A 21632-nucleotide genomic window follows, 5' to 3' on the forward strand; every position below is an offset into this window, starting at 1 on the left:
TGGTAGAATTACAATGACGCATATTCTTTGCCTAACTCATTCAGCGTCTGCTGAGTGCGATAAATCATAAGTCAGTTTATAAACAATGACTACTTGACTGTTTCACTGTCTGTTTGCAATATTGTGAACAGTTTGATTAGCAAAAGAAAATAAAAGGAAATACCGGGGGGGGGGGGGGGGGATTGAATTTCGTCTCGTCTTCGTGTTTTGATCAATAAAACTAATACACACTTAAAGGAAGTGTACAGATTATTTTACATTCATACTTTTGAAAACTGAAATCAAAACAGCATTTTTAAAATCTGCCTTTTATTTGCTTCATTTCATTAGGAATTTAAAATAATCTAGTATCTTCTGAGCAGATTAAAGTACATAGATTTAAATAATGTTTACATTCCTTTTTATTGATCCTGTACTAATGAGACTGCAAAACCTAATGACCCAAACTAGCTAGAGGACATCGGCTACAGCTGTGAAAGTTAATGTTTGTTATCCAAAGGCCTACCTGAGCAGGTTATGCTCTGAGGCCTACCTGAAGGCCTACCTGAGCAGTTTATGTTCTATTAGAGGCCTGCCTGAGCAGTTTATGTTCTATAGAGGCCTACCTGAGCAGGTTATGTTCAGAGGCCTACCTGAGTAGGTTATGTTCTATCAGAGGCCTACCCGAGCAGGTTATGTTCTATAGAGGCCTACCTGAGTAGGTTATGTTCTATAGAGGCCTACCTGAGTAGGTTATGTTCTATAGAGGCCTACCCGAGTAGGTTATGTTCTATAGAGGCCTACCTGAGCAGTTTATGTTCTATAGAGGCCTGCCTGAGCAGGTTATGTTCAGAGGCCTACCTGAGCAGTTTATGTTCTATAGAGGCCTACCCGAGCAGGTTATGTTCTATAGAGGCCTACCTGAGTATGTTATGTTCTATAGAGGCCTACCTGAGCAGTTTATGTTCTGTAGAGGCCTGCCTGAGCAGGTTATGTTCAGAGGCCTACCTGAGTATGTTATGTTCTATCAGAGGCCTACCCGAGCAGGTTATGTTCTATAGAGGCCTACCTGAGTAGGTTATGTTCTATTAGAGGCCTACCCGAGCAGGTTATGTTCTATAGAGGCCTACCTGAGTAGGTTATGTTCTATAGAGGCCTACCTGAGCAGTTTATGTTCTATAGAGGCATGCCTGAGCAGGTTATGTTCAGAGGCCTACCTGAGTAGGTTATGTTCTATCAGAGGCCTACCCGAGCAGGTTATGTTCTATAGAGGCCTACCCGAGCAGTTCATGTTTTATCAGAGGCCCACCCGAGCAGTTCATGTTTTATCAGAGGCCTACCCGAGCAGGTTATGTTCAGAGGCCTACCCGAGCAGTTCATGTTTTATCAGAGGCCTACCTGAGCAGATCATGTTTTATCAGAGGCCTACCTGAGCAGTTCATGTTTTATCAGAGGCCTACCTGAGCAGTTCATGTTTTATCTCGAAGCTTAGACTCGAACCAAGCAGTTGACTTGTTTGCAGAAAATCCTAATAATTTATAAAAGCTTTCTGCTTTAAGCTAAGTGCATGAACTGGGACCTAATTTCTAGTTTTACGTTTTTCAATTTGTCCTCCTCCCCCCCCCCCCAACGTAATTGCTATCTACATTGTTGTCAAATGATGTCGTGAACTTCCCTGTACACCTTACACAGCGAGAATGAAAGTGCACGTGAGATTAGGATTGAGTAAAGTGGACCACGGCATTGTAGTACACCTTTCGGACCTTTGAAATCTCCCTGTAGATGCTACTTGTCAATGTTTGATAGCTCTAGGTCACGTGGTAGTCCTGACAGGAAAAACGCCATTTTCACAACCCTTAGCATTGTCTTAGTGTTCCATTCTGTTCAGTGTACATTCATGTCCCAATAAGTTATCTGTATACTACAACCATTCTGTTCAGTGTACATTCATGTCCCAATAAGTTATCTGTATACTACAACCATTCTGTTCAGTGTACATTCATGTCCCAATAAGTTATCTGTATACTACAACCATTCTGTTCAGTGTACATTCATGTCCTAATAAGTTATTATCTGTATACTACAACCATTCTGTTCAGTGTACATTCATGTCCCTATAAGTTATCTGTATACTACAACCATTCTGTTCAGTGTACATTCATGTCCCAATAAGTTATCTGTATACTACAACCATTCTGTTCAGTGTACATTCATGTCCCAATAAGTTATTATCTGTATACTACATGTCCTTAAAACATCACATTAACGTGTACAATTAACTAGGACTGGACAATTTTGACTTCCATAAGATCAATTGATTCTATAACTTCTAAATTAAGTAATTATGTTTGTTTTTTTCCCATCGTCTGGGTTATTTTTCATTTTAATAATTGCCTTTTGAATCGATGAGTTTACTTTTCACTGTTTCCCCCTTCTGCTGTTACACGTAACCATATACCCGCCAAAGTAATCTTTGTAATGAATAATTGAAACTTTCCCTCCTAACCTTTAATTAAATGTACGTTTGACATTACCCTTCAAAAAAATGGGAACATCTATTTGTTTCCCATACTGTCTACGCCTCCAACATTGCCTACATAGGATGCAGATTCAAAGTAATACTTAGATATGTATTTCTGCCAAAGGCAACAATAGATCAAGTAGATATAGAAGTATCCTATTCAATTTCCGGACTCGGCTTGTGTTTTAGAGTTGATAGCTCTATTTATATTAGTTTGTACATAAATATCCTGGATACGTGTCCAAGATGACTGAATAGAATTACTTGAAAACAAACGGCACGTTTTGGACAAGTTCTTGAATTGCAAATAGTTTTTGTTTTGTTTCTATTCAAAGCTCCATGACCAGATTGTTCCTGCTGAAATATGAGCTCGATGCAACAAAATCTGTCTTTAGCTTCCGCCTTTCCTGTTTCAAATGGAAATGCATCGCAATGGAGACATTTCCAAGTTTGTTAGCGTTACTTGTTTGTTAGCGTTACTTGTTTGTTAGCGTTACTTGTTTGTTAGCGTTACTTGTTTGTTAGCGTTGCTAGTTTCTCTCATCGTGTAGATTTAGTTTTTACTTTACAACGCCCCCCCTCAACCCCCCCCCCCCCCAAAAAAAAAAACAACAAAAAACACCATGTTTGGTCACGTGTCCAGGGCTATTGTTGATCAAAGCGCCATAATGAAGCCATACATATGTATCTTGTTTTTTTGTTTTTTTTTCTTGGTCTCTAGTTACTTAACATTGAACTGGCCAGCCTCGTCTAGAAGTTTTGTCAGTAATGAATGCTCTGCTTTGTAATATCTGTGTATAAATGACCGCCTGCGTGGCGTGAAGGAAACAGGGGGGGAATACATTGGGATGCCGCTCGGTTCAGTCTTTGGACACAACCAGATGACAATTAATGTTTATGAAAGGGATTTCTGGTTTGTGTTCCTGGTCCGCGGCTTTGATTAAAGGGGCTGGCTTGTGTACCACGAGACAAGCACTGCAGACTTGAGATTGAAGATAGTGACTAGTTCTCTTAGAGAATCCTCGTTGACCCGAGCTTTGGAAATGTGGCCAGCGGAGTGGGAACAGGACCTACTGCAAAATGACTGCCTCCTAGATTCGATCCAAGGTAAGTCTTTGTTTAGAAACGAAATACATTGGCATTTACTATGAAAACATGCCGGACAATGATGTATGAATGTGTGTGCTTAAATGCGCCTCAAATTGGCTATTTTGATCCTGTGTAAACTTTATTATTATATTATTTTACATATTAACTCTTTCTCTCCTAACTGACGATACCCGCGTTGATTCCCCCAGAATGTGGTAAATAATTACGGAGAGAAAGAGTTAACAACGATTAGAAGTATCAATTACTTTGTACGTACCAAAACATTGCTCTTTTTTTCTTTTCATTCATTCAAACTGCTGGAACTAAAACAGAAATAGCACTCACAGATTCTAAGGATATGTAACTTGGTGTCCTTGTCCTCCAATGACGTTTATTTATTAAATCTATTTTACCTTTAGCTTAGTATTAATTACAGGAGGAGCTAAGTTTGTATAGCATAGGCCAACATGTCCTTACTTTCAATGTATATACCACTATCGGTAATGAAACAAACATTTAGTCGACATATATCTAGAACTACTAGTGCATAATTAATTAAAGTACCGTAATTGTATGTCATTGAAGATGCTATATTCTTATTTGGACGCGTGATAACATTTTCCCACTATTTTTATAAGCATATTGAAAGTTACTTTGATTTCAGATATAAAACGGGCTATTTTGTGTACCTCTTCATAACGTTGTTTCAAATTAAACTTTGGCAGCTATCGAAAGGGGAAAAGCATTTTGTTTTGGTGTGGTTTATGGATCTGTCGCTCTGTCATGTTGTTATATAATTGAAAAAAAAAACCCACACACACACACAAAATAAAACAAACAACAAAGCTTAAGTGTAATTGTATCAATTTAGTTTGGATCAGTCATGTAAATAAATTTGTAATAGATCTATACCAACAACAATAAATATGCAATTAATATTTTTTTTATCAATTTTTGTTTGTTTAGTGCTATTTCATGCTTTTAGCTATCTCAATACTCTATGATTGTATCACTTATCTCAGCGAACTTTTTAAGCTCGGCGACCCCTTTTTACAATTTCCCACTATGCGGCGACCCTCTTGCCGCGTAAAATTATTTTCGTTCACAAACCATAGTAATCGTAATTACAATGTAAATATCTGATAGGCATTGGCAAAGCTTTATGTTTAATCACGAAATAATATTTAATTATATTCTTGTAATATACATTTCTCAAATTAAAAAAAAAACAACCTATAAATGAAATTTTATCTTTGAGTAGCATTATTTATTTTACATATTCACTTTCATATTTGTCACAATAGTGCTGGGACATTCCGATGGCCTTAGGCGACCCCTGGCAAATCGTTATTCGACCCCCAAGGGGGTCGCGAACCACAGGTTGAGAACCCCCTAACTTATCTGAACCAGTTGAGAAAAGTGGAGAGAGGGGAAGAACGAACGAAATGGATATCTGGGTGGATTTTACCGTCATTGGTTTTTAAAGAACGGCCTGATTTCGAACTCACGACTCACGCCTCCTCGGGTCGACGTGGTAACTACTCAGCTAGTGAAGTACTTATGACTAGAGAAGATTGTATAGTTATACAAACAACCTGTTTCAATTTAGAGCGTCGCCCTATAAAGGCGACTAATTAGGCCACCACTTCAGTTAACCTCTTAAGTACAAATTTCTTTCCCTTGTTCAAAATACCAAACCAAAAAAAAAAAAAATTAATTAACCAAATGGTTCATTTTTGTGCAATTGTGCACAATTTCACGCTTGATCTGAGTTTGGGCGTCGGATAAATAACGTGTACATACTTTGTACCAAATAGACAGACAAAGTGAGCTGATTTAAGCTTTGTACCAAATAGACAGACAAAGTGAGCTGATATAAGCTTTGTACCAAATAGACAAAGTGAGCTGATATAAGCTTTGTACCAAATAGACAAAGTGAGTTGATTTAAGCTTTGTACCAAATAGACAGACAAAGTGAGCTGATTTAAGCTTTGTACCAAATAGACAGACAAAGTGAGCTGATATAAGCTTTGTACCAAATAGACAAAGTGAGTTGATATAAGCTTTGTACCAAATAGACAAAGTGAGTTGATATAAGCTTTGTACCAAATAGACAAAGTGAGTTGATATAAGCTTTGTACCAAATAGACAGACAAAGTGAGCTGATATAAGCTTAGTACCAAATAGACAGACAAAGTGAGTTGATAGACGCTTTGTACCAAATAGACAGACAAAGTGAGCTGATAGACGCTTTGTACCAAATAGACAGACAAAGTGAGCTGATAGACGCTTTGTACCAAATAGACAGACAAAGTGAGCTGATATAAGCTTTGTACCAAATAGACAGACAACGTGAGCTGATATAAGCTTTGTACCAAATAGACAAAGTGAGTTGATAGACGCTTTGTACCAAATAGACAGACAAAGTGAGCTGATCTAAGCTTTGTACCAAATAGACAGACAAAGTGAGTTGATAGACGCTTTGTACCAAATAGACAGACAAAGTGAGTTGATAGACGCTTTGTACCAAATAGACAGACAAAGTGAGCTGATATAAGCTTTGTACCAAATAGACAGACAAAGTGAGTTGATAGAAGCTTTGTACCAAATAGACAAAGTGAGCTGATAGAAGCATTGTACCAAATAGACAGACAAAGTGAGCTGATAGAAGCATTGTACCAAATAGACAGACAAAGTGAGCTGATCTAAGCTTTGTACCAAATAGACAGACAAAGTGAGTTGATATAAGCTTTGTACCTAATAGACAGACAGAGTGAGTTGATAAATGTATATATTATATAACTTTGGTTATTTGTCGAAATATCAGATTACGGAGTTAATGAAATGCCATATATTTGTTAAAACATGTCCAATTTATTTCTCAATGCAGAATTGAATGTCTGAGCTCTTACGATTGTAGCACAAAGTAGTTTTTAAATTCTTAGTTGGCAACGGTGATCTTTCATTATGGCTACCTTTATATTGTTTATAAATATCTCTTTTAATTGTCTTTTTTTTTTTTTTTCTAAAGTTTTATTATATCGTCACCAAATGTGGCTTTTATTTCCTTTTCTCTCTCACTGTATTTTATTGCCTAAACTGGGTTTGAGAAATAACCATATAAACTTAAGAGGTAATGATTGTGAATAACTTTTGGTAGTATGGGCCGTTTTGTAGCATTGGCTTTACAAGCGTTTCCTAATACTTTATGTTTTAACAATGGTATTTAAAAACAAAAAAAAAAAGCTTGAACTGTGCACGCCATGCGGTTCTGATTTGAAAATTATTTTTTTTTTTTGGTCCATCGCAGGCAAACGGTTTTATTTTATGGCTGTTTAAGAAAATAAGTAACAACGTTTTTGTTTAACCCTATTCCTCCTGTAGAAAGCTGATGATGGTCTGTCTATAAGATCTCATTCTATTGGAGTTTGTAATGCTTCATTATTACATGAAGTCTTTTCGGTCCAGCTAAGGATTTGAATACAAGAAAAACAACAACAACAAAAAATAAACATTCCAATCGAGTGCGGTAACAACAACCTTAATTTGAGATGATTTCTATTTTGAAAAGAAGCAAAGATGGCAGGATGAACTGAGGGGAATTACCCAGAACAGAGTCCGATGTTGAAGTACTGTTTCGTAGTACTGTTTCGAAGTACCGCACTGTGCACCACTTTGTGTCAAATGGACTAAATCAAGTCAAGAAAAGTCTTATTTTGAAAAAATTAGAAGTCAAAACAGTTTTTTTTTTCACTGTGTGGCCAAATAGGTGGTTTTGTTTTCCCCTATTTCTAGTTTGATATACTGGCCCTGAAATAGTACGTCTAACAGAGTAGTCCATGTCTAACAGAGTAGTCCATGTCTAACAGAGTAGTCCATGTCTAACAGAGTAGTCCATGTCTAACAGATCATGTCTAACAGAGTAGTCCATGTCTAACAGAGTAGTCCATGTCTAACAGAGTAGTCCACGTCTAAGTATTCTAACTAGATATAGCTTTAACAAGGCTACAGTTTATATTCCCGTGATAGTTAGTTGTATGTGGTGCTGATCTAGCTGTGGTCTATGTTTAGAGATATGCATTGCTTGAATACTTTAGTTGCGTTCAGACTATCGTATTTGTATGGCCCCTAGCAAGTAACACGAAACTTTGGTAACTGGATCTATGATAACGAAGACAAAAAAAAAGCGTCAAACTTTGACAAAGTTAGACACAGGTGTCCGTTATATGGACCGCTGCTGATTTAGAGATCAGCGTCAATACGAGTTGAGTGAACACCAAGATTGGTTCAGTGGCGTTTTCCTTGCCGGACAATGTCCATCGTATCTGAGAAGTATCTGAAATGGCGTTGCGGTGGGTTGTGGAAAGGTTTCAAAAACCTTAGCAGTGCGTCGTTGGGAGGATATAAAAAAGACCCCCCCCCCCCCGTTGTACAAGCTGTTAACAAGGAAATGTACTTGATATTATATGTTATACTCTACCTGTATAGTGATTATGCTCATAAAAACGTTTTTCTAATGGGAAGAACTCCGCATATACGGCTATATACTCAATAATGGAGAAGTTGTTTCCCTTTGTATCAAAAAAAATAATTAATTACCTGTATATAATTAACTAATTGATTTTTTACAAATTGATTCATTCGTTATCGTTGCTAATGAATAAGTGTGCAAAGTTTGAACTTGATCCGTGAATGGGTGTGACAGAAAAAGCGTGCTCAAACTCTTTACCAGACAGAATTTGTGTAAGCTTTGTAAAAAAATGGAAAAAAAAGGGGGGGTATTCTAAAGGCATCGTAACATTGTTAAGATTCGAGCATACCATCACTAAACACGGGCTTAGGTCTCGTAACATTGTTAGTGCTTATAGCATCAACGCTAAACACCGGCTTAGGTCTCGTAACATTGTTAGTGCTTATAGCATCAACGCTAAACACGTGCTTAGGTCTCGTAACATTGTTAGTGCTTATAGCATCAACGCTAAACACGTGCTTAGGTCTCGTAACATTGTTAGTGCTTATAGCATCAACGCTAATCACAGACTCATACATTTTTCTATGTGGTAAGAAAAAAAAAAAGTCAATTAGTCATTAATCTTTTAGTTAGTAGAACAAGAATTGGAGCGTGAAGAACCCAGCAACTTTTTTTTTCCTGTATCGAGTTCTAAGACCAGATATATATCGCAGTCTCGTATTCTGCTTTAACTTGTATTTCAACCATAACCCCAGAGTCTTTGACTTGATCTTCTGAATCCACCAAACTGTAGTGTAAATAGAATTTTCATGTGCAGGCAAGTATAAGTACTGTAAACACTCAAATACTAAAACTCTACAATAATTGAGTCCTTTACTGAAAAAAGATGTTTGTAAAGTACAAAAAAAAAAAATGTTTGCGAAAAGATCTATAGATTTTCGTAACACTTCATTGTCTATCAGTTGCACGCAACACCCCTTGACTAGCTCTAACAGGGCCGGATTTAAAGTATGTGGAGGCCCCAACACTTTTTCGAAAACTTTATTAAAGATCCACTAATAAATAAAATACTTACATCTGAAAACATGATTTAGTTTAGAAGAAAGAAATATTTTACATTAAAGTTTGATCTCATTTTCCTTTTTTTTTTAAATATTTAATATATATATATATATATATATATAGTTTACTTTAAACAAAAAGTATATATTTACGTTTGTAAAGGGTAAGGCCCTTGGTAGACGCTCTGCCTAAAGTCTGAAGCTGGGCCTGTAGTTACATATTCCGAGCTTGCTACAACTACAAGCTGGCACTTCTTAAATACGTGACATTGTTGCCACCCGACGTCAGATTAAAAGTGTTAGCGTTAGAAATGAAAAAAAAAATACTTAAAAGTTTCTGACCCCTCGAAATTGTTATATATTTTTCTTGTGGGGGCCTCGGGCCTCGAAGTCAATGCTTTACATGCAGTTTCTTGTTAAGTCAGCTAATAATTTTGTACTCCGTTGCATTAGACTTTTAACATCACGAGTGCACACATTTTTGAAATAAAAAAACCAATGTATATTTTGGAAAGAGCGGGTATATATTTTGTACGGGGTTGATGAAGCATGTCACCTGAAGGCACTGTTGGACGAGTTGAACGACATATTGCCTTAGAGTGCAATGAACTGTGGGATGTCGGGACGAGATCGAACGGAAAGAGATACATTTAACAGTTCATTTATTTTGCCTTGTTCGTGTGCATTTTTTTTATGTGTGTTCATCAGTGTGCTATTATTGGGAGTGGTTAATCGCTTGGCTTTTGAGCCTAAAGGCTCGAGATCAGATCCTCGTGAAGGATGGGATATAATTCGTCAACGCCCTACACAGCCATGCATGTTTATCAAACGGTTGGTCGTTGTTTTGACCACATGACGCCCTCGTTGACCATTGGCCAAGAACCGCTGCTTACTTAGCGAGTTTACTCTAATATACATCTGAAATTATTTACTGGAATAGAAGCTGATGAAAGGTCGTTGTGGTGAACTTGATTAACCGTTCCAGACTGTTCATCAAATATTCAAATGTGACTCTGTTGAAGTATATTTTTTTAAAGAGAAGATACGTTTGAAGACAAGTTAAAAGTCAGGAAGTCTACTAAACAAAAAGTTATCCAGTAGTCATTAGAGAAGACCTGAAGGTTTATGTACTTGCTGCTATTTCTGCAGGACTCTGTCTCGTGCTGGAGAAACGTTTGCTCAGACATAAACCACAGATGCTGCTTTTAATACTGCCTAAAACAGAGAGTCATCAGTGAGATGGCCACTACCGTGACTGGAGGAAATCAGGCCCGCAGTCCCTCTTTTGCCCTCTTCCTTGCGCATCGTAGAATGTCTCAGAAGGAAGTCGGTTCTGCTCCACTTCCTGTCATCTTGGAGGTCGAAAATGTGGCAAAAAAAATTGTATCTCTGTGTGTCTGAGTAACGGTGTGTGTGTGTGTGTGTCGCGTTGAGAACTCTTTCAAGCATGACGGACATGTCTAGTGTGTATTAGAAGGGGTAAAAAAAAGGGGGGGGGGTGTTTAAACTCGTCTGACAGATGGTCACCTGAAGGTCATTTCGAGGACATGCCTTTAGTTTGCAATCTCCTGCAGTCTCGAATCAATGCAAAACCAGAACTGTCTGTTGTGTAACATGATTCTGTTGGTCTAACCGTCTGTAATGTGGCCAATTTGAGGGGGGGGGGGATGGTGGTGCGGGAGGAGTGTATGGAGCAGAAAATTCAATCTGTAAACTTAATGGCATTGCGGCATGTTTCTATTAGACTAATGGTAGGGCTAATGTCTTGTGTAGATCTAGTCAGGCAATCAACTGAATAGACAAGACTTGTTTTCAAACGGTGCTTGAGAGGCTATTTCATACTTTGTCACGCAATTAAGTTCACCAAAGTAACTTTGTGGATATAACTGCATTGAATGGCAGATTGACAACATTTGCCGTGAAGAGCATTAGATCAATTAGCCTGAACAATCGTTGTAACTCTTGTTGGCATGAAATATGTTCTCCCCTCTCCCAATGCATTGTTAGCGTGTACTTTTGTTTGAAAGAATAGTCATTCTTTTTCTGTCCACTTGGAAAATCTTCATTTTATAGTATAGCCCCTTCTGTTCGCCTTTCCCGTAACTCTAGACCGGGTAGACCCTATAATGATTGGAATTAAATAGGATTTTCATGATGGCAAACCATGCTGTTGATTTGTCATACTGTACAGCAGATAGAGATCATTAGTGGAGGCAAGACTATAAATAGCTAGCTTCTTGGTGTATCCGGTGTACAGAAGTCAAGACGTGTTGGTCATCTCAAGTCCTATGATCATTGGTGTGTGCATTCCTTAGCAATCTCATTTCTTGAAACTCTTCCTTTTGTAGCACAATCTTATTTTATTTTTTTTTTAATTTCGTTGGCACTATTGAAGTCAGTTTAACGTCATTGACATTGCTTAGTGTTATAATACAAATGCTTTTGAATTTCATATCTTTAGACAAAGCTGACATCAACTCACTGTGTCTGTCTTGGTCCAAAGTGTGTACTCCCATTCCCAATCTCGGATCAAATTGAACATTTGCGCTATTTTTTTTTACATGCCAACAAAAGAATCAATTAAACAAATTAACCAATTAGTTAATTAACTTTTGTTAATCATTTGATTTGGTATCTCGAACAAGGGAAAGAAATTTTACTTGACCGATAAGGTGGTATAAGTTGAATTAGTCCTCTTTATTCTTTGTAGAAAGAAAAGCTTATAAATAACTATAAAACCTATTTTCATGAGCAGCCTCCCTGGCCCAGTGGTTACCGTATTGGCTTGAGGGAGGCCTTGACCCTCGAATTCAGGTCGATCACTTTTTTAAAAGAAATACATTTAAAAAGCGATCACCCAGATAACCCATTTCCCCCCAATTCATTTCCAACTGGTCCAGACAAGTGAATGGATCATATTGAGAAGGCTAAAAGCATGAATTTGCGCTTAACAAAAACAATTAGTAACAATATTTCTAATCGTATTGTCTAGATCTATTACAAATTTAATTGCATGACTGATCCAAACTATTTGATACAACTACACTTAATATAAGCTTTGTTTTTCTAAAATGAGTATGTTTTTGTATTTTGCTTGTTTAGCATATTTAGATGTCTTGTCATGAATTAACTGTTAAAATGTAAAGTCCGATACAGCGTCCCTTTCGAGATGATCAAAGAGAACATCAATAAATATGTGATGCTTGTTCAAGAAGAGACGTCTTCATAGTTTTAATTAAACCTATTTAGGTTTGGTGAAACAGTCAAATAACCTGATCACCAAAACAGAAACTGTACCAATAGTCTAAATCAGTATACGGCATATGCTTCAGTTCAACTGGTCAGTACTCAGTCCGTGGACGGAGTGTTAGATCAGAAATTTTGTGAGCGGCGGATCATTTGAATTGAGTTCAAGGCAAGCTGACACGCCTAATTCAAATATGGAGAACTGCACCGCCCCTGTCTAGACTCGTCGAGCCCATATACACACACGAGTACAGATATTAGAATAAACATCCCCCCCCCCAACATTGTTTACTGATTACTTAGTGAGAGCAAATGGTGTATTAAATAAGGACATTGACAGCTCCGGCTTCAAATTGGTCTTCAAATACATCGCGAGGTGGAATTTGTGTGTGTGTGTTTCTCTGTATCCATGGAGATATTCAATACGTGAATACATCTTGCTGTGAATGAAACCAATGCTTTATGCTTTCCTTCTTGACTAGAAGATAAATTATGTTCAAAGAAAAACTGGTTTTCTGACATTTCTTTCGAAGTAGACCTGCTTGTAGTTACTTGACTTGTCCACTCTCTGTATTACGTCTAATGTCATCAATCTGTGAATGCAAATGTTTGACTCTTATCACCGCTGCTAATCACATTTGGGTTCAACTAATGATGAACTGGCCATGTATCTCAGTGTGTAACAAACGTCCCTGGCGTTGTGATTGTGCAGTATGAAGATAAGTTTCTACCACTTGCTTTAGGCCGCTTATCTCGAGAGTGTGGTTTAGGACACTTAAGATTCTACCAAATTTGAGCTAGGATATTATAACTTTATAGCTTCTACTTCTTTGGGATAGTGCATTAGAAAATTTAGTTTGACCAATTTGGGATAGTGCATTAGAAAATTTAGTTTGACCAATTTGGGATAGTGCATTCTTAGAGAACTTACGTTTTTACTACTTTGGGATAGTGGATTATAATATAACTGTAGTTTCTACCACTTTTGGATTGCACATTATAAGATACATTTAGTTTCTAGTACTTAAATATGGCGCATTATTTCATAATTTTTAGTTTCTACCACTTTGTGACAGGCCGTTATAAGGGAACGTTAATCTAATGAAATAGGAAAAGACTCATGTATTGTACCAGTACTGCAGTAGTGCTTCAGTTTCCCCATGATTTGAAATCCTGTTACGTAAGACACATGTATTGTACCAGTACTGCAGTAGTGCTTCAGTTTCCCCATGATTTGAAATCCTGTTACGTAAGACACATGTATTGTACCAGTACTGCAGTAGTGCTTCAGTTTCCCCATGATTTCAAATCCTGTTACGTAAGACACATGTATTGTACCAGTACTGCAGTAGTGCTTCAGTTTCCCCGTGATTTGAAATCTTGTTACGTAAGACGCGTGTATTGTACCAGTACTGCAGTAGTGCTTCAGTTTCCCCATGATTTGAAATCTTGTTACGTAAGACGCATGTATTGTACCAGTACTGCAGTAGTAGTGCTTCAGTTTCCCCGTGATTTGAAATCTTGTTACGTAAGACGCATGTATTGTACCAGTACTGCAGTAGTGCTTCAGTTTCCCCGTGATTTGAAATCTTGTTACGTAAGACGCGTGTATTGTACCAGTACTGCAGTAGTGCTTCAGTTTCCCCATGATTTGAAATCTTGTTACGTAAGACGCATGTATTGTACCAGTACTGCAGTAGTAGTGCTTCAGTTTCCCCGTGATTTGAAATCTTGTTACTAAGACGGATGTATTGTACCAGTACTGCACTAGTGCTTCAGTTTCCCCAGGATTTGAAATCTTGTTACGTAAGACGGAAGAGGAAGATCTCGTTTGTCACCTAGCAACAGTTTCTTGAAAATAAAAACTTGTGTAAAAATGTTTCTCTAAATAAAACAACATTTGGATACATAATCTCGCTATACATTTTAGAAGCTAATAAAGATAAAATTAAAACCAAGGAAAAATGTTTTTTTTTTCCTCTCATTTTGAGTCTAATGTTCTATGATTTCATTTTTTATGTCTTTAATTCCACACTTGATATTTAAAACAAGGACAGGAGAATATTAAACTTAATTTTTTAATACTTTATTTTCGTTTCCATATTTTATATATTAAATTTCAAACTCGATTACAAGGTAGATCTACATCTTAAAGCCAAACATTGCGAAGTATCGTCGTGCAAAGTATTGTCAGCACTGGTAACATGATACTTTGATCAACTTATGATTTAATGTTGAGCAACATATTGCAACTATCGGGCAGCTATGAATTGATCTTAAGGTCTTGACAGTGCTACAAAGTTATGTATACCTACTTGGTGATATTTGCTCTTGACAGTGTTACAAAGTTATGTATTCCTACTTGATGATCTTTGCTCTTGACAGTGCTACAAAGTTATGTATTCATACTTGGTGATATTTGCTCTTGACAGTGCTACAAAGTTATGTATTCCTACTTGGTGATCTTTGCTCTTGACAGTGCTACAATGTTATGTATACCTACTTGGTGATATTTGCTCTTGACAGTGCTACAAAGTTATGTATTCCTACTTGGTGATATTTGCTCTTGAAAGTGCTATAAAGTTATGTATTCATACTTGGTGATCTTTGCTCTTGACAGTGCTACAAAGTTATGTATACCTACTTGGTGATCTTTGCTCTTGACAGTGCTACAAAGTTATGTATTCATACTTGGTGATGTTTGCTCTTGACAGTGCTACAAAGTTATGTATTTCTACTTGGTGATATTTGCTCTTGACAGTGCTACAAAGTTATGTAATCCTACTTGTGATATTAGCTCTTGACAGTGCTAAAAAGTTATGTATTCCTACTTGGCGATCTTTGTTCTTGACAGTGCTACAAAGTTATGTATTCCATCTTGATGATGTTAAGGTCTTGACAGTGCTACAAAGCTATGTATTCCTACTTGATGATCTTCCAAGGTCTTGACAGTGCTACAAAGTTATGTACTCCTACTTGATGATCTTCCAAGGTCTTGACAGTGCTACAAAGTTATGTATTCCTACTTAATGATCTTAAGGTCTTGACAGTGCTACAAAGTTATATATTCCTACTTGATGATCTTAAGGTCTTGACAGTGCTACAAAGTTATATATTCCTACTTGATGATCTTAAGGTCTTGACAGTGCTACAAAGTTATATATTCCTACTTAATGATCTTAAGGTCTTGACAGTGCTACAAAGTTATGTATTCCTACTTGGCGATCTTTGTTCTTGACAGTGCTACAAAGTTATATATTCCTACTTGATTATCTTAAGGTCTTGACAGTGCTACAAAGTTATGTATTCCTACTTGATGATCTTAAGGTCTTGACAGTGCTACAAAGTTATGTATTCCTACTTGATGATCTTAAGGTCTTGACAGTGCTACAAAGTTATGTATTCCTACTTGATGATCTTAAGGTCTTGACAGTGCTACAAAGTTATGTATTCCTACTTGATGATCTTAAGGTCTTGACAGTGCTACAAAGTTATGTATTCCTACTTAATGATCTTCAGGTCTTGACAGTGCTACAAAGTTATGTATTCCTACTTGATGATCTTAAGGTCTTGACAGTGCTACAAAGTTATGTATTCCTACTTGATGATCTTAAGGTCTTGACAGTGCTACAAAGTTATATATTCCTACTTAATGATCTTCAGGTCTTGACAGTGCTACAAAGTTATGTATTCCTACTTAATGATCTTCAGGTCTTGACAGTGCTACAAAGTTATGTATTCCTAATTAATGATCTTTAGGTCTTGACAGTGCTACAAAGTTATGTATTCCTACTTAATGATCTTAAGGTCTTGACAGTGCTACAAAGTTATGTATTCCTATTTAATGAGCTTAAGGTCTTGACAGTGCTACAAAGTTATGCATTCCTACTTAATGATCTTAAGGTCTTGACAGTGCTACAAAGTTATGTATTCCTACTTAATGATCTTCAGGTCTTGACAGTGCTACAAAGTTATGTATTCCTTCTTGATGATCTTAAGGTCTTGACAGTGCTACAAAGTTATGTATTCCTACTTAATGATCTTAAGGTCTTGACAGTGCTACAAAGTTATGTATTCATACTTGGTGATCTTAAGGTCTTGACAGTGCTACAAAGTTATGTATTCATACTTGGTGATCTTAAGGTCTTGACAGTGCTACAAAGTTATGTATTCCATCTTGATGATGTTAAGGTCTTGACAGTGCTACAAAGCTATGTATTCCTACTTGATGATCTTCCAAGGTCTTGACAGTGCTACAAAGTTATGTACTCCTACTTGATGATCTTCCAAGGTCTTGACAGTGCTACAAAGTTATGTATTCCTACTTAATGATCTTAAGGTCTTGACAGTGCTACAAAGTTATATATTCCTACTTGATGATCTTAAGGTCTTGACAGTGCTACAAAGTTATATATTCCTACTTGATGATCTTAAGGTCTTGACAGTGCTACAAAGTTATATATTCCTACTTAATGATCTTAAGGTCTTGACAGTGCTACAAAGTTATGTATTCCTACTTGGCGATCTTTGTTCTTGACAGTGCTACAAAGTTATATATTCCTACTTGATTATCTTAAGGTCTTGACAGTGCTACAAAGTTATGTATTCCTACTTGATGATCTTAAGGTCTTGACAGTGCTACAAAGTTATGTATTCCTACTTGATGATCTTAAGGTCTTGACAGTGCTACAAAGTTATGTATTCCTACTTGATGATCTTAAGGTCTTGACAGTGCTACAAAGTTATGTATTCCTACTTGATGATCTTAAGGTCTTGACAGTGCTACAAAGTTATGTATTCCTACTTAATGATCTTCAGGTCTTGACAGTGCTACAAAGTTATGTATTCCTACTTGATGATCTTAAGGTCTTGACAGTGCTACAAAGTTATGTATTCCTACTTGATGATCTTAAGGTCTTGACAGTGCTACAAAGTTATATATTCCTACTTAATGATCTTCAGGTCTTGACAGTGCTACAAAGTTATGTATTCCTACTTAATGATCTTAAGGTCTTGACAGTGCTACAAAGTTATGTATTCCTACTTGGCGATCTTTGTTCTTGACAGTGCTACAAAGTTATATATTCCTACTTGATTATCTTAAGGTCTTGACAGTGCTACAAAGTTATGTATTCCTACTTGATGATCTTAAGGTCTTGACAGTGCTACAAAGTTATGTATTCCTACTTGATGATCTTAAGGTCTTGACAGTGCTACAAAGTTATGTATTCCTACTTGATGATCTTAAGGTCTTGACAGTGCTACAAAGTTATGTATTCCTACTTGATGATCTTAAGGTCTTGACAGTGCTACAAAGTTATGTATTCCTACTTAATGATCTTCAGGTCTTGACAGTGCTACAAAGTTATGTATTCCTACTTGATGATCTTAAGGTCTTGACAGTGCTACAAAGTTATGTATTCCTACTTGATGATCTTAAGGTCTTGACAGTGCTACAAAGTTATATATTCCTACTTAATGATCTTCAGGTCTTGACAGTGCTACAAAGTTATGTATTCCTACTTAATGATCTTCAGGTCTTGACAGTGCTACAAAGTTATGTATTCCTAATTAATGATCTTTAGGTCTTGACAGTGCTACAAAGTTATGTATTCCTACTTAATGATCTTAAGGTCTTGACAGTGCTACAAAGTTATGTATTCCTATTTAATGATCTTAAGGTCTTGACAGTGCTACAAAGTTATGCATTCCTACTTAATGATCTTAAGGTCTTGACAGTGCTACAAAGTTATGTATTCCTACTTAATGATCTTCAGGTCTTGACAGTGCTACAAAGTTATGTATTCCTTCTTGATGATCTTAAGGTCTTGACAGTGCTACAAAGTTATGTATTCCTACTTAATGATCTTAAGGTCTTGACAGTGCTACAAAGTTATGTATTCATACTTGGTGATCTTAAGGTCTTGACAGTGCTACAAAGTTATGTATACCTACTTGATGATCTTAAGGTCTTGACAGTGCTACAAAGTTATGTATACCTTCTTGATGATCTTAAGGTCTTGACAGTGCTACAAAGTTATGTATACCTTCTTGATGATCTTAAGGTCTTGACAGTGCTACAAAGTTATGTATACCTTCTTGATGATCTTAAGGTCTTGACAGTGCTACAAAGTTATGTATACCTTCTTGATGATCTTAAGGTCTTGACAGTGCTACAAAGTTATGTATTCCTACTTGATGATCTTAAGGTCTTGACAGTGCTACAAAGTTATGTATTCCTACTTGATGATCTTAAGGTCTTGACAGTGCTACAAAGTTATATATTCCTACTTAATGATCTTCAGGTCTTGACAGTGCTACAAAGTTATGTATTCCTACTTAATGATCTTAAGGTCTTGACAGTGCTACAAAGTTATGTATTCCTACTTGGCGATCTTTGTTCTTGACAGTGCTACAAAGTTATATATTCCTACTTGATTATCTTAAGGTCTTGACAGTGCTACAAAGTTATGTATTCCTACTTGATGATCTTAAGGTCTTGACAGTGCTACAAAGTTATGTATTCCTACTTGATGATCTTAAGGTCTTGACAGTGCTACAAAGTTATGTATTCCTACTTGATGATCTTAAGGTCTTGACAGTGCTACAAAGTTATGTATTCCTACTTGATGATCTTAAGGTCTTGACAGTGCTACAAAGTTATGTATTCCTACTTAATGATCTTCAGGTCTTGACAGTGCTACAAAGTTATGTATTCCTACTTGATGATCTTAAGGTCTTGACAGTGCTACAAAGTTATGTATTCCTACTTGATGATCTTAAGGTCTTGACAGTGCTACAAAGTTATATATTCCTACTTAATGATCTTCAGGTCTTGACAGTGCTACAAAGTTATGTATTCCTACTTAATGATCTTCAGGTCTTGACAGTGCTACAAAGTTATGTATTCCTAATTAATGATCTTTAGGTCTTGACAGTGCTACAAAGTTATGTATTCCTACTTAATGATCTTAAGGTCTTGACAGTGCTACAAAGTTATGTATTCCTATTTAATGATCTTAAGGTCTTGACAGTGCTACAAAGTTATGCATTCCTACTTAATGATCTTAAGGTCTTGACAGTGCTACAAAGTTATGTATTCCTACTTAATGATCTTCAGGTCTTGACAGTGCTACAAAGTTATGTATTCCTTCTTGATGATCTTAAGGTCTTGACAGTGCTACAAAGTTATGTATTCCTACTTAATGATCTTAAGGTCTTGACAGTGCTACAAAGTTATGTATTCATACTTGGTGATCTTAAGGTCTTGACAGTGCTACAAAGTTATGTATACCTACTTGATGATCTTAAGGTCTTGACAGTGCTACAAAGTTATGTATACCTTCTTGATGATCTTAAGGTCTTGACAGTGCTACAAAGTTATGTATACCTTCTTGATGATCTTAAGGTCTTGACAGTGCTACAAAGTTATGTATACCTTCTTGATGATCTTAAGGTCTTGACAGTGCTACAAAGTTATGTATACCTTCTTGATGATCTTAAGGTCTTGACAGTGCTACAAAGTTATGTATTCCTACTTGATGATCTTAAGGTCTTGACAGTGCTACAAAGTTATGTATTCCTACTTGATGATCTTAAGGTCTTGACAGTGCTACAAAGTTATATATTCCTACTTAATGATCTTCAGGTCTTGACAGTGCTACAAAGTTATGTATTCCTACTTAATGATCTTAAGGTCTTGACAGTGCTACAAAGTTATGTATTCCTACTTGGCGATCTTTGTTCTTGACAGTGCTACAAAGTTATATATTCTTACTTGATTATCTTAAGGTCTTGACAGTGCTACAAAGTTATGTATACCTTCTTGATGATCTTAAGGTCTTGACAGTGCTACAAAGTTATGTATACCTACTTAATGATCTTAAGGTCTTGACAGTGCTACAAAGTTATGTATACCTTCTTGATGATCTTAAGGTCTTGACAGTGCTACAAAGTTATGTATTCCTACTTGATGATCTTAAGGTCTTGACAGTGCTACAAAGTTATGTATTCCTACTTAATGATCTTAAGGTCTTGACAGTGCTACAAAGTTATGTATTCCTACTTGATGATCTTAAGGTCTTGACAGTGCTACAAAGTTATGTATACCTACTTGATGATCTTCAGGTCTTGACAGTGCTACAAAGTTATGTATTCCTACTTGATGATCTTAAGGTCTTGACAGTGCTACAAAGTTATGTATTCCTACTTGATGATCTTAAGGTCTTGACAGTGCTACAAAGTTATGTATTCCTACTTGATGATCTTAAGGTCTTGACAGTGCTACAAAGCTATGTATTCCTACTTGATGATCTTAAGGTCTTGACAGTGCTACAAAGTTATGTATTCCTACTTGATGATCTTAAGGTCTTGACAGTGCTACAAAGTTATGTATTCCTACTTAATGATCTTAAGGTCTTGACAGTGCTACAAAGTTATGTATTCCTACTTGATGATCTTAAGGTCTTGACAGTGCTACAAAGTTATGTATTCCTACTTGATGATCTTAAGGTCTTGACAGTGCTACAAAGTTATGTATACCTACTTAATGATCTTAAGGTCTTGACAGTGCTACAAAGTTATGTATACCTACTTGATGATCTTAAGGTCTTGACAGTGCTACAAAGTTATGTATTCCTACTTGATGATCTTAAGGTCTTGACAGTGCTACAAAGTTATGTATTCCTACTTGATGATCTTAAGGTCTTGACAGTGCTACAAAGTTATGTATTCCTACTTGATGATCTTAAGGTCTTGACAGTGCTACAAAGTTATGTATTCCTACTTGATGATCTTCAGGTCTTGACAGTGCTACAAAGTTATGTATACCTACTTAATGATCTTAAGGTCTTGACAGTGCTACAAAGTTATGTATACCTACTTGATGATCTTAAGGTCTTGACAGTGCTACAAAGTTATGTATTCCTACTTGATGATCTTAAGGTCTTGACAGTGCTACAAAGTTATGTATACCTACTTAATGATCTTAAGGTCTTGACAGTGCTACAAAGTTATGTATACCTACTTAATGATCTTAAGGTCTTGACAGTGCTACAAAGTTATGTATACCTACTTAATGATCTTAAGGTCTTGACAGTGCTACAAAGTTATGTATTCCTACTTAATGATCTTAAGGTCTTGACAGTGCTACAAAGTTATGTATACCTTCTTGATGATCTTAAGGTCTTGACAGTGCTACAAAGTTATGTATTCCTACTTAATGATCTTAAGGTCTTGACAGTGCTACAAAGTTATGTATTCCTTC

The 21632-nt window shown here is 36.5% G+C and overlaps 1 protein-coding gene across 5 annotated transcripts in view; it reads left to right on the top strand.

Annotated features, from left to right (window-relative positions):
• The window catches only part of LOC106052335 (ecdysone receptor-like), a 72279-nt gene that overhangs the window by 9898 nt on the left and 40749 nt on the right, over positions 1-21632 (top strand). Inside the window, exon 2 of one of the 5 annotated variants that reach the window (XM_056044735.1) lies at positions 3222-3607. The exons of the other annotated variants lie outside the window; for them this stretch is intronic. Coding sequence (XP_055900710.1) covers positions 3544-3607 — 64 coding nt within the window. The 5' untranslated portion in view covers positions 3222-3543. The remainder of the gene's footprint in view (positions 1-3221; positions 3608-21632) is intronic. 5 annotated transcript variants of the gene reach the window in all.

This window comes from Biomphalaria glabrata, chromosome 1 (assembly GCF_947242115.1).
Source record: "Biomphalaria glabrata chromosome 1, xgBioGlab47.1, whole genome shotgun sequence".
Lineage (NCBI taxonomy): Eukaryota > Metazoa > Mollusca > Gastropoda > Planorbidae > Biomphalaria > Biomphalaria glabrata.